At 52.9% G+C, this 14,400-nt stretch overlaps 1 protein-coding gene across 1 annotated transcript; it reads right to left on the bottom strand.

The window, feature by feature from the left end:
• Positions 1-1,800: 1,800 nt before the first annotated feature.
• Positions 1,801-5,856, bottom strand: LOC130492284 (uncharacterized protein K02A2.6-like). The gene is made up of 3 exons (XM_056866082.1): positions 5,498-5,856; positions 2,893-4,960; positions 1,801-2,844 (listed from the first exon to the last, which is right to left on the bottom strand). The coding sequence occupies exons 1-3, from the start codon at positions 5,854-5,856 to the stop codon at positions 1,801-1,803; spliced, it is 3,471 nt and encodes a 1,156-aa protein (XP_056722060.1).
• Between the last annotated feature and the right edge of the window lie 8,544 nt (positions 5,857-14,400).

Below are 14,400 nucleotides of genomic sequence, written 5' to 3' on the forward strand. Positions count from 1 at the left end.
CAGGAGATCTCCAGCTAGTACCTTAGGGTTGCCAACCTCCAGGTGGTAGCTGGAATTCTCCTGCTATCTTCAAGGGCAGCCTCACAGAGTGCTTTACTGTAGTCTAATCGAGATACCACTAAGGCAGGGGTGGGGGACATCATGCCCGGGGGCCGTTTAAGGCCCGCAAAATAATTTGGTCTGGCCCTTTGTGGGTCCTGGCAGATCTCTAGCTCAGAAGGATCTAAGACTGGCGATCCGCCCCCTCCCGCGGACAGGAATAGCCTCTATTCAAGGCAGATGTGAGTTTGTTTTGCTGAGAAAAGGAACCTTTTCCCCCCTTGCAGAAGAGTCATTAGCTATGGAGCTGCTAGGGCCGCCCAAGAAACTGTGTTAACCCTTTCCCACCCGAGGTTTGGAGAAATGTATTCCCTCTGTACTACAAGAGGGCTGGGGGTGGAAGTGGCAACAATAGAGGGGTTAAAGGGGGCAGGGCCAGAATGCATGTGCGGGGGGGGGGGAGTTCTTAGCCAGCATTTCCTCATTTCATCCCTGCAGGTGGAGGTAGCAGGAGCCGGCTGAAAAATCTGGCCCCAACCGTGCGGAGCAGGAGCAACTCTGGTGTGCGGCTGGATGGCTACGCCTGGCTGGTGCAACAGACCATCCTGTTCCACCAGGTGGGCGAGTGCGCCACTGGTTGGATGCCTGCCTGCTGCATGGGGGGGTCATCTGGGGCAGCTGCCTGCTTGGGGCTTGGTCGGCTAATTTTTAAGTTGCTCATTTTGTATGGCCTACGAATGATGTTATAAATATCCAAATGGCCATTGGTGGAAAAACGTTCCCTACCCCTGCACTAAGGCATGTATTGTGGGCAGATCATCACCGCTCAATGCTCCTTGGAAATAAGGATATGCTTTTGCTGACATTCAGCAGCTAATTATCCTAAACCCCGACCGGACGTAATTCAGCCCCGTTCCAAATAAAGAATTGACACTTCTGTTGTCAACAGCCAGTGTCTCACAGACCCAAGGATTGTATAGCTGCAAATAAACGTTCTCAACTGGCGAAACTATGTGACCATTTATGCTTGGTAATTAACAGTTTTTCACACTGAACCGTCATTCAGGAAGTGACTGCGAAGCCGGCACATACCCGCTTTGCGTTTCTTAAGAGCCCCTTTAACGCAACCTTTTGCATTTGCTCCAGTCCCCACCGGGAAGAATCCCTTCAAACAAGCATGCAAAATCACAGCTGCGCATTAGCTATGCACACACTAATGGCTATGCAAACAGGAAGGAGCAAGTGAGTGGGGGGGGGGTGGAATTTCTCCTTTTGCATCGGGACCGTGAATAGGCATATTAAAGGTCGCGTTTTTAAAAAGAGCTTGGAGCAAGCATCAAGATTGACCCTGCATAAATGGCCTTTGTTAATTTTTTGCTTTGGATTTATTGAGGGGAGGGGCAGGTAGTGTTGAGTCCGCGTGGGGAGGACACACGAGGTCGAGACGGAGTTCCAACAACAACACAGCTTTATTGATTTCAGCAATAACAGATGGAACTGGGGAACTAGACAACCTGGCCCTGCTTATATGCTCCCCTGGTCCCAGGTGGCCGCTCCCCCCCTGATCCGTGATAGGGGGAAAACAACCCCCAGGTCACCAATAGCATGACCTGGCTTAGGGCCAATAGGATGTGTTGGCTGTGGCCAATCATGCGAGCAGGCCTTAGGATCCTTCGCCCAGGACTCAAGCTCCTGGGCTTCCTTCGCTATGGTCTTAACTGATGCCCATACATTACACCCCTCCCCCCTAAGTCCAAACACTCACGAGCACACAAAGTCTTTCAGGTGGCGGGGTCGTGTTCGTAACCGCTGCGACCTACGCGGTACCAGAACTGGTGTTGTGGGTGGTGGGGCCGCGTCTGTGGCAGCAGTCGGCCCGGGGTCGCAGGAGGTGGGAGAAACGGCTTCCAGGAGCTCTCTGTGCATGCCGGCAGACAGGCGCTCCTCGCTCGGCTCGCTCTCCCCTGGGGTGGCTTGTTCCGGCACTCTGGGAAGCTCTGGAGCTTCTGTGGCAGCGGCGCGGTCGGGCTCGTCAGCCAGTCGGCGGCGCAGCTGATCGATGTGTCGCCGGAGGACTCGACCCTCGGGGGTGGCAACCCGATAGGATACTGGGCCGGTTGCGTCCTGCACGGTAGCCGGAATCCAGGCTGGGCCCATTCCATAGTTACGGGCATAGACGGGGGCATCCTGCTCCACGACCCGTGGGGTTGCTGGTTCTTCTCGGTGGCGAGGGCGTTCTGGCGCAAGGTCGGGGTGTAGCCGGTCAAGTGGCGTTTTTGGCCGGCGGCCCATGAGGAGCTCCGCGGGGCTTTTTCCGGTGGTGGAGTTGGGCGTGGTGTGCTGGTACAGGAGGAATTCTGCCAGCCCCCTGTCCCAGTCGTTGCGCTCAATGCGCCGCATCGCTTCCTTGGTCGTGCGGACCATTCTCTCTGCCTGTCCGTTAGTGGCAGGGTGGAACGGGGCCGAGGTCGTGTGGCGGATTCCATTTTTGGCCAGGAACTCTTGGAACTCCGCGGACGTGAATTGGGCCCCGTTGTCGGAGACCACCGTGTCTGGCAACCCATGGGTGGCAAAAAGCTTCCGCAGTTCTCGAACCACCACTCGCGAGGTCATAGAGCATACATCAGAAACCTCCAGCCACTTGGAGTAGGAGTCCACCACGATCAGGAAAGTTTTGCCCTGGAACGGGCCGGCGAAGTCGATGTGGAGGCGGGACCAGGGCTTGTGGGTGGACTCCCAATGGTGGGTCGGGGCTCGCGGCATCTCGGGCCGCGACTCTTGGCACGGCTGGCAGCGGCTCACCCACTCTTCCACAGCAGCGTCTATGCCCGGCCACCACACATAGCTCCTCGCCAGGGCCTTCATGCGCACTATGCCTGGGTGGCAGGCATGCAGGGCGTCCAGGACCTTGGTGCGCAGTTTGGCTGGAACCACGACGCGGTTCCCCCAGAGCAGACACCCCTTGTTCAGCGAGAGTTCATGCTGCCGCGTGAAAAAGGGCTTGAATTCGCCCTCCGGCCTGGCCGCCGGCCACCCCTTCCCCACCCAGTTCAAAACGCGGGCGAGGGTGCGGTCCTTCGCAGTGTGAGCCGCAATGTCCGAGGCATGCAAAGGCGGTTCAGGCAGGGTCTCCAGCAGCATGACGTTGTAGGCCGGGGACGGGTCCGGGTCGGAGTCCTTGAGCGGCAAACGGCTGAGTGCGTCGGCGTTCGCGATGCTGGACCCGGGGCGGTGCAGTAGCCGGAAGTCGTAGGCGTTGAGAAAAATCGACCACCGGAGCATGCGGGGGGACAGGATTTGTGGTGTCTGACGATCCGGCACGAACAACCCCAAAAGTGGCTTGTGGTCGGTGATGATGGAGAAGGGGCGGCCATAAACGTAGTCGTGGAACTTCTTCACGCCGGCCACGACGGCGAGCGCCTCCCGGTCGATTTGCGCGTAGTTCCTCTCTGCAGCGGAGAGGGTCCGGGAGTAGAAGGCAATCGGGGCCTCCCGACCGCCTGGCAGCTGGTGGCTCAGAACCGCTCCGACACCGTAGGGCGAGGCATCGCATGTTAACACAACGGGAAGCTTCTCATCGAAATGGACGAGCAAGCTGGAGGGAGACAGGAGGTCTTTGGTAGCCTCGAACGCCCGTTGATGCGACTTACCCCACGCCCACGGGGAGGATTTGTCCAAGAGCCGGTGGAGCGGCTCGGCAACCGACGCCTTGTTAGGGAGGAAGGCGTGGTAAAAGTTCAGCAGGGCGAGGAACGACTGGAGTTCCTGTTTGCTTTGGGGCGGCGGGGCGTTGTGGATCGCCTTGATCTTGTCGGGCGTGGGATGGATGCCCTCTGCGTCGATCAAGTAGCCCAGGAACTCCACCTGCGGCAGGCCCAGCTGGCACTTCTCTCGCTTGACTGTCAACCCGGCATCTCGGAAACAGCGGAGCACCCGGCGGACGCGATCCAGGAGCTCGTCCTCGGAGCTTGCGGCAATCAAGACGTCATCGAAGTACGGGACGACGCCAGGCAAGCCCTTCAGGAGGTCTTCCATCAAATTCTGGAAGATGCCCGGGGCCGTGCTGACCCCGAACTGTAGGCGCGTCACCCGGAAGGCACCCCGGTGAGTGACAATCGTCTGCGCCTCAGCCGACTCGGGGTCCACGGGCAGCTGCTGGTAAGCCTGAGCGAGGTCCAGTTTGGCAAACACCTGACCCCCAGCAAGGGAGGCCAGGAGGTGGCTGACAACGGGCACGGGGTAGGCGTGCGGCCGCAGCGCAGTATTAATAGTACATTTGTAGTCCGCGCAGATGCGGACGTCCCCGTTGGGCTTGAGCGGCGTCACAATTGGGGTCTCCCAGGGGGCGTTGGGGACCGGTACCAGTACCCCCTGAGCGACGAGACGGTCAAGCTCCGCGTCGATCCGGGGCTTGAGGGCGAAGGGGACGCGGCGAGGCTTGAGGCGGATGGGTGCAGCGGCGGGGTCGACGTGCAGGCGGACCGGCGGCCCCTTGTAGCAGCCCAGTGGGCCCTTCCACACGTCCTCAAACTCCGCCCAAACGTCGTTGAGGGCGGCCTGGCTGATGTGGTGGATGCCGCCGATGTGAAGGCCGAGCGCCGGAAACCAGTCGAGCCCCAGGAGGCTCGCGCGAGGCCCCTCGACCACGATGAGGCGGAGGCACCCGGAACGGGCCCGGAATTGAACGGGTACGCGGGCCTCCCCCCGGACCGGCACCCGGCGCCGCTGATAGTCCCAAATGGTGACGCGGGATGGACGCAGCTCGGGGAGGGAGGCAGAGCGACGGCCCAGGTCGCGGTACGTGTCCATCGATATAATGGAGAGAGCCGACCCGGAGTCCACTTCCATCTCGCAAGGCGCACCGCCGATCTTAACGACGATGGCGACCTTGTCTGCCCCGTGCACCTTGTGGAGGGAGACGCTGTGCAGCTCGGTATCGCGGCGACCCCGGCGGCCGCTGGAGGGCTCGTCAGCGTCCAAGTCGTGGGTGGGGCGCGGGGCGCCGTCTTTCCTGGCTGGGCGCGAGGACCGACCCTTCGGCGCCGAGCGACAGACTTTGGCAATGTGGCCGACCCTGCCGCAAGCCCGGCAAGAGGCGTCGCGGAACCGGCAGGAGTGGCGGTCGTGTCGCCCGCCACAGCTCGCGCAAGGTCGGTCTGTGGTGCCCCGAGCCCGGCGCCCCCGAGAGGCCCCGCGGTCGCTCAGTTTGTGAGCCTCGTCCTCGTCGCTGGAGGCTGCATCGCTGGCGCTTTCGTGGTGGACTGGAACCGGATCGCGGGGAATCGGTGTGGCCCGGTCACCCAGACGTCCGGGCCGGGCGGAGGATTCGGCCGCGGTGGCTTCCTCGATGGCTGCGGTCAGCGCGAGGTCCTTCTTGGCGAGGAGCCGGCTCCGCAACTTGTCGCTCGGCAGGCCAAACACGAAGCGGTCGCACAGCCGGTCGTTGAGGTCTGGGAACTCGCAGGAACGGGCGGCCGTGCGTAGAGCGGCAATGTATGCAGCTGCCGATTCCCCTGGTCCCTGGTCGCGCAGGTGGAACGCCAAGCGGCGAGTGGCCCGAGTTGGCTGGGGGTTGAAATGGCTCCCCAGCGCCGCCATGATCGCCGGAAATGGCGTCTCCTCCAGTTCGGCGGGAGCCAGCAGGGACTGAGCGAGGTCGAAGGTCTGGGCCCCGCACACGCTGAGGAAGGCGGAGCGCTTCTTCCCGACATCGGTGATATCGTTGGCGTCGAGGTAGAAGGCCAGCCGGCTCGCGTAGCTCTTCCAGCCGCCCGGTTTGGTGGGGTCGAATTCTTCCAGAGACCCCCGGGTAGCCATGTCAGCGAAGTGTTGCGTCTCAGGTGTGTCGTAGTGAATTCAGCAAGGGCAAGCCGGCCTGCCTACCGGGCACCGTGAAGTCGCGGCGACTCGCAGGAGATTTCAGCGCGAGTGATTTCGGTAGCAAGCCGGACTGCCTACCAGCCTTCGTCGCCACTGTTGAGTCCGCGTGGGGAGGACACACGAGGTCGAGACGGAGTTCCAACAACAACACAGCTTTATTGATTTCAGCAATAACAGATGGAACTGGGGAACTAGACAACCTGGCCCTGCTTATATGCTCCCCTGGTCCCAGGTGGCTGCTCCCCCCCTGATCCGTGATAGGGGGAAAACAACCCCCAGGTCACCAATAGCATGACCTGGCTTAGGGCCAATAGGATGTGTTGGCTGTGGCCAATCATGCGAGCAGGGCTTAGGATCCTTCGCCCAGGACTCAAGCTCCTGGGCTTCCTTCGCTATGGTCTTAACTGATGCCCATACATTACAGGTAGACAAGCACAGAAACTTTGGGTGGCACCAGACACAAAGAAATTATTTATAGCAGCTTTTTGTGGGGGGTACGTTTTTCCCAGCTCTCTGCTGCCATCTTGAGGGTTGGTTCTGCTGTGCGGAAATGGATAGCGGGTTTTTTCCCCTCAAAGGGGGGGGGTCACGCTCAGAGACAGCAAGAGGCGACAAGAAGAGACAGAGGGCCTATTGTTGCGGTGGGGTTAAGAGCGGCGGAATTATTGAGGTTAATCAACTTTCTGCAAGAGACAATGAAAGACCCCGAAAGGGCTTCGGGCTGCATTGCTGAACGACATCTGAGGGACGGGATGAAATTCATTCAAGATGTCTGTGGCACATGGAGAAAGGAAACTCCATTATCCACGTTAATGAGGGATGAATGCGGCTTTAATCCGGCAAAGAAGCACGCGTGCCACTATGCGCGGATAGCAATTTCAGACTGGCATGCAATGTGTCCCAAATCGTTTTCATTGATTAACCCCCAATTTCAATATCCAGAATCAACAGCCTGTAACTGATAGCTTCTTTTATCCCAGGGAAATCATCTTATTGGGGGGGGGGGCGGGAATTATACAAGAATCTAATTTTTTAATGTATGTTTATTATATTGAATTGATTCTTGTCTTTTCCTCCCTCCTGTATAGCAGTCCTTTCCTCTCAATCTGTTGAGACGGTTTTATTGTGTCGTCGCATGGAATTAAATCCCTCGTGCCTTTTATGGGTTTCCACCAGTGGCTTTTCTGCTCTTGAGTTGATAAACCTCTCTTTTCTGACGGTTCGCTTCAATTAAATAAGGATAAATTAAGGTTGTAATTCTTAACTTATTCACAAAGGCCCGTGGAGCTTCTTCTGAGAAGACATGATTAGCGTCATGCCGAAAAGCTTTGAACGACTAATCAAACCATTAAAATGATTAAAACTTCTAGCGCAGCAGTGCACAAATGCTGGCTTGTAACACAGGAAGCTGCCTCTTGTGTGTGCATGTGTGTGTGTGTGTTAAGTGCCATCAAGTCGCTTCCGACTCATGGCGATCCTATGAATCAAAGTCCTCCAAACTGTTCAATCTTTGACAGCCTTGCTCAGGTCTTGCAAACTGAGGGCCGTGGCTTCCTTTATAGAGTCATTCCATCTCTTGTTGGGTCTTCCTCTTTTCCTGCTGCCCTCAACCTTTCCTAGCGTGACTGTCTTTTCCAGTGACTCTTGCCTTCTCAGAATGTGACCAAAATAATTCCATGCGACGACACAATAAAACCGTCTCATTTCTGCTAGTTCAAACATTTTATAAATCCAATCAGTTTTGTCCGGTATTTCAGTCGTTTTCCATTTAGCTGCATAGACCATTCTCGCAGCTGTGGTGGCATAGAGTAAAAAGGTCCGTTGTGTTATAGTATAGTCCGGTATAATGCTTAACAACATCATCTCTGATGTTTTAGGGATATTTTGTTGTAGAATTAACCTTAGCTCATTGTATATCATATCCCAAAAGTTTTTAGCTTTATCACAAAGCCACCAAACATGATGAAAAGAGCCAACTTTATCCTGACATTTCCAGCAGTTTGGTGACATTGTACTGTACATTGCAGACAATTTTTTCGGTGTCAGGTACCATCTGTAAATCATTTTGTAGATATTTTCCCTTATCGATTGGGAAAGAATCTTTTTCATGTCTCTTGACCAAAGTCTAGTCATTTTAGCTTCTAGGGTCAGTTCGGGCTTGATTTGATCTATTACCGCTGATTTGTTTTTTTGGCAGTCCACGGAATTTGTAACACTCTCTATCCACCAGCAAAAAGCAGGCTATTTTATCACCTATTATGGTGGCAGATAGTTTTCTTAAAACAGCCTGCCCATTGTACCGGTCTTGAGCCTGCTACTTGCCGATCAGCACTCTCAGCCGCAAGAGACTGATTTCTCCCCGTCCTTTGTTCTCTATTCAGATCTGTATGCCTGGAGCAAGTAGCCTTTTCTGTTTCTTTCCAAGAATCGACTCAGCACTTTGTAGGGGGGGGGGGAAGAGGGGCCGGTGGTGTCCTACGGTATTAATTACCGCCGAGGCCGTTTGTTTTTTCTTGGTGTGCATTCCTCCCATAACTGTTAACAGAAATGCATATGTAGGCCATCATCAATCATAAGCTGTTGGTGACTGCAAAGAAATCTTCCGTTGGGATGGGAGGGCTCAATCTTGCTCTGAGCAGCGCACGGCGGGAAAGGGAGGACCTTAGGGTACAGGGAAACGTTCTCCTTCACTCTGGTCCACTGCAATAGTGGTGGATTCCAGAGAAGAAGAAGAAGAAGAAGAAGAAAAAGAAGAAGGAGGAGGAGGAGGAGGAGGAGGAGGAGGAGGAGGGGGAGGAGGAGGAGGAGGAGGTGGTGGTGGTGGTGGTGGTGGTGGTGGTGGTGGTTTTTATATGCCGACTTTCTCTACCACTTAAGGGAGAATCAAACCGGCTTACAATCACCTTCCCTTCCCCTCCCCACAACAGACCCCCTATGAGGTGCATCAACTTTAGGGGTACCTTTTGACGTTTATCAGCCCTCCCCATACTTATCTCACCTGTGTGATCCTTCCCAACGTAGAGCCATTTCTCTGGCCAGATTTGATGTTTTGCCATCTGCGCTACTTGAAGGCGGATTTCGGAAAATCCCTGTCTGACAGGCTTTGCCCTTGTGGCGACAATTGTATGGAAACGGTTGCTCACGTCTTATTTCATTGTAGTTTCTACACAGAATCTCTCAATGAACTTTTAATCCCCCTGTTGGTTAATAGACAGAAAGTCACAGATTCTTTTAACGTTTCCTATTTATTGAACCATCATTTGCCCCATATATTGGAGATGGTGGCACAGTTTTTAAAGTTTGTTTTAATAGCCCGCCAAACGGATGGCAGTATCAGCAAACAGTGCTATTTGATGTAACTGTCTTTTAACTATGCCCTAAAGGGCACTTTTTAATATCTCCATTCCTTTTGTACCCTCTTTGTATTATGTTTTTATGCCAATAAAGGAATTATGATGATGATGATGATCCTGTGAGGTGGGTGGGGCTGAGCGAGCTCTAAGAGAACCGTGACTAGCCCAAGGTCACCCAGCTGGCTTCATGTGTAGGGCTGGGGAAACCAACCTCGTTCACCAGATTAGCGTCCGCCGCTCATGTGGAGGAGTGGGGAAATCAAACCCGGTTCTCCGGATCAGAGTCCAACGCTCCAAACCACCGCTCTTAACCACTACACCACGCTGGCTCTCTTCACCCTGCAAAGTGGTTTTTACCACTCACTGTTCAACACTGAATGAGTTGCCAGTACCAGCAAGCCCCGCTTCTGCACACCCTCTATGCGGCGAGCATCTCATTTGTTAGCGTGATCAATATAATCACCTGCATCGTTTGGTTGATTGAATGCTTGTCATTTAAATCCATTAGCGGGCTCCTCAGAGCCTATAATTTGGTTTTGTGCTTTGTGAGCAATAAGCATTCTTCCTGAGCCATAGCAGGAGACTAAGAAGGAAATGCCAAGGAGAAATTAATCTGCAGGAGGAGGTTTGCCTCATCTGGAGCGGTCTCAAAGTGGCAGGCCTTTTTTAGTGGTGGCATCCCATGTCAGGAATACCATTCCTAGTAGGGTTGCCAGGTCCCTCTTCGCCACCGGTGGGAGGTTTTTGGGGCGGAGCCTGAGGAGGGCGGGGTTTGGAGAGGGGAGGGACTTCAATGCCATAAAGTCCAGTTGGCAAAGTAGCCATTTTCTCCTGGTGAACTGATCTCTATCGGCTGGCGATCTGTCATAACAGCAGGAGATCTCCGGCTAGCACCTGGAGGTGGGCAACCCTACTTCCTAGACAGATCCAAGAAGCACCTGCATTATCTTTTCAACAGGAGACCTCCATATTCTCCAGATGTCTTGTCTGTGCTTTGTTGTTTTATTTTTACAAGGATTTAATGCTAACATTTGCTCTGTAATTTGTGTTTTATTGTTTTATTGTTGGTATGGGGGCATCATGTTTGAGTGTTGGAAGTCCTGGATTAGATAGAGCAGTGGCCTGAGTCTACAGGGGCCAATTCACATGATATATGGTCCTCCCAGGCATGTGGAGTCTGTGTAATTATGTGTAATGATGGATGTCTATAAGTTTCCTAATGGAGTAAATAGTAGGTTGTCAGAACAACTTCGGGTCACAAACATGGCATGGAGTGAAGGCTGATGCTTCTTCTCCACTTGCACTGTGTTCATGTCCAGAAGACCATCCCTGTGTTCCTGGGAGGCACGTGTATGATCCAAAGTCCTTGCGGTGGCCAGAAGGACTTTCTATCATGTCAGTCAGCCTTAAAACGACTTCATAAGTTTCCTTGGTTGGGTGCGTACTTCTTTAATATCTTGGATGGAGGCATCTCGTCTCTTGTGTCCGCAGACATAAACGCTCACACGTTGAATCCCTGTTGTTGACCTCTAGCACGGTGTACCTTTGTCTCTCTGACATTTTGAAGTCTTCCTTTACCTCTTTCCTCTTAGGAATACTCAGATTCTCCCATTGCCTGTGAGCGATTCCTCCCTCTCTCTCAGCCCCTGTATACATCACTGAAAGTTCGTCTCTGCTATCTATCTATCCTATCCAATCTATCCTATCCTATCTATCCTTTCTTTCTATTTATTCTATCTATCTATCTATCTATCTATCTATCTATCTGCCTGCCTGCCTGCCTACCTACCTACCTACCTATCATCTATCATCCATCGCTCCATCTCTCCATCTCTCCATCTCTCCATCTCTCCATCGCTCCATCCGTCTTTCTTTCTTTCTTTCTTTCTTTCTTTCTTTCTTTCTTTCTTTCTTTCTTTCTTTATCTATCATCTATCTATCATCTATCCATCACTCCATCACTCCATCACTCCATCCATCCATCCATCCATCCATCCATCCATCCATCTATCTATCTATCTATCTATCTATCTATCTATCTATCTATCTATCTATCTGTCTGTCTGTCTGTCTGTCTGTCTGTCTGTCTGTCTGTCTGTCTGTCTGTCTGTCTGTCTGTCCGTCCATCCATCCATCCATCCATCCATCCATCCATCCAATCTAATGACTCAATCGGTGCACCTGAAGGATCTATTTAATCCGGCAGGCTGCTACTGTAACTGCGCCCAAATTTCATAATTTGCTGAACAAAGGGATCATGGCCAATGAAATCCAGCACCGATGGGCAGGCTTCAAACAGCCTGAAATGAACCAAGTCAGCTGGCCTTGGCTCCCTCTCTGTTAGCTGACAGAGGTTCGGAGCCAATTCCTCCCCCCCCGCCCCCCCCCCCCATGGACATCTGAATTCTAAATCATTCTGGGAGACCCACACTGTCCCCTTTGTTCTCCAGGCCCATCTGCGCCAGCAGTCTCCAGTAAGCAATGTGCTAAAGGTCTCTTTGCTTGCTGCTTGTGTGATCCGGGCCACTGCAGTCGGTGGGACGTCCGCTGTAGTGTGTGTGGCATGCTGTTCCTTTGGGTTTTAAATGTCCGAGTCTGCTTGGGAATTCAAGGCTGGATGTGAAATAGTACGGTAGTTCTTGCATGGGGGGAAATGGAAGTTAATCCAGTCCCTTATGTGGGGCAATATCCCAACACTCACTCGTTGCAGGAAATCAGCTTTGTAAATCAGCAGCGTTAAAAGCAGCCAAAAGCTACATGGAGGAATATTCACAGCACACATATTTAGAATAAGGAAAACTGTATTAAATAAAAGATTATAAGGTTCTGTAAATAAACAACGTTTTCTCCTTAAGAGGTTTGCAATACATTTCTTATATTAACTGAAACGTTACTTCTTCTTGAGTGTGAGGCAGAGAGCAAACTCAGAGTTACTTAGGGTGAAAACGCACGGTCGCTTTAGCCTCCTTTATTCCCTGTTTCAGCCAGGATTCAGCCAGGATCCAACACATCCGTTTTGCCGAATGTGCGTTCTATCCTGGCTAAATCCTGGCTGAAACAGGGAATAAAGGAAGCCAGGGTGTCTGTTGTGGGGAGGGGAAGGGAAGGTGATTGTAAGCCGGTTTGATTCTTCCTTAGGTGGAAGAGAAAGTTGGCATATAAAAACCAACTCTTCTTTTTCTTCTTCCTCCTCCTCCTTCTCCTCCTCCTTCTCCTCCTCTTCGTGGCACCAGATATCTTTTTGGCACCACAAGTAGACATTCTTTATTCTCCAAGGGTTTTACATTGCTGTCCTAAGCAGAGTTACACCCTTCTAGGTCCATTAAAGTCAGTGTTTTAAATTACTGGTTTATTATAATATTGAAGAAGAAGAAGGTTGTTTTTTATATGCTGACTTTCTCTACCTTTTAAGGAGAATCAAAACGGTTTACTATCTCCTTCCCTTCCTCTCCCCACAAAAGACACCTTGTGAGGTAGGTGAGGCCGAGAGAGCTCAAAGAGAACTGTGACTGGCCCAAGGTCACCCAGCTGGCTTCACGAGTAGGAGTGGGGAAACCAGCCCAGTTAACCAGATGAGAGTCCACCGCTCATGTGTAGGAGTGGGGAATCAAACCCAGTTCTCCAGATTAGAGCCCACCGCTCTTAACCTCTACACCACGCTGGCTGCCACATTAAATGGACTCTGGATGTTTTTGGTTTATTTTTACAGTACTTAGGAGACGTTTTTGAAAAGTAAAGTGTCCTATATAAATGTGCTGAATGAGTAAGACTCAAGCACTGGGGGAAAAGTCTTGGAGCTGGCCTGGATTTAAACACTTCTTCAGGAAAGATCTCTTGTTAGTAAAGTGAACCGTTTGCATTGGTTTTGTTGCTCTTTCACGGTCTTTGCTGCCATCTTGTGAGCATTTCTTGCAGGGCTGAAGAAAGTGAGGATGATGTGCAATTATTTATTCCAGAGGTGTATCCGTGTTCAGTTATTATAGCGTGTGTGTGTGTGTGTGTGTGTGTGTGTGTGTGTGCAGAAGAGAGCCAGCATGTGTAGTGGTTAAGGTGTAGGACTAGGACCTAGGAAACCCAGTTTGGAATCCCTACTCGTGCTATGGAAGCTTGCTGGGTGACCTTGGGCCAGTCACACACTCTCAGCCCTGACCCTGGCTAGCATTTGGATGGGAGACCTTCAAGGAATACCAGGGTCGTGACTGGAGAGCCGCTGCCGGTCTGCGCAGACCAGGGGTGGGGAACCTTTTTCCGCCAAGGGACATTTGGATATTTATAACATCAGTCGCAGGCCATACAAAATGGCCAACTTAGAAATTAGCCGACCAAGCCCCAAGCAGGCAGCTGCCCCAGATGACACACACCCCCGGTGCAGGCGAGCAGGCAGGCATCCAACCGGTGGTGCACTCGCCCACCTGGTGGCACAGGATGGTCTGTTGCACCAGCCGGGCGTAGCCGTCGGGCTGCACGCCGGAGTTGCTCCTGCTCCGCATGGTCGGGGCTGGATTCGACAGCCGGCTCCTGCTACCTCCGCCTGCAGGGATGAAATGAGGACACACTGGCTAAGAACCCACCCCCCATGCATTCTGGCCCTGCCCCCTTTAACCCCTCCATTGTCGCCACCTCCGCCCCCAGCCCTCTTGTAGTACAGAGGGAATATGTTTCTCCACGGCCCGGGTGGGAAAGGGTTAACACAGTTTCTTGGGCGGTCCTAGCATCTCCATAGCTAAGGACTCTTCTGCAAAGGGGGGAAAAGGTTCCTTTTCTCGGCAAAACAAAACCACATCCGCCTTGAACAGAGGCTGTTCCTGTCCGCGGGAGGGGGCGGATCACCAGTCTTTGATCCTTCTAAGCTAGAGATCTGCCTGGACCCACACAGGGCCAGACCAAATGATTTTGCGGGCCTTAAACAGCCCCCGGGCCTGACGTTCCCCACCCCAGAGTAGACAATACCAAGGGTCTAACTCAGTATAAGGCAGCTTCGTGTGTCTTTAAGGGGCTACAGGACTCCGACTTCCTTGCTGCAGCAGATAAGGGTCCGATTTTGTCTGTCACTGGCAATATGCACACTGTGTCTGCGTATTTTAGGTCCCCCTCCACGACGAAGACGTTTGAAACCATGGGGACGTAG

This window comes from Euleptes europaea, chromosome 20 (assembly GCF_029931775.1).
Source record: "Euleptes europaea isolate rEulEur1 chromosome 20, rEulEur1.hap1, whole genome shotgun sequence".
NCBI lineage: Eukaryota > Metazoa > Chordata > Lepidosauria > Squamata > Sphaerodactylidae > Euleptes > Euleptes europaea.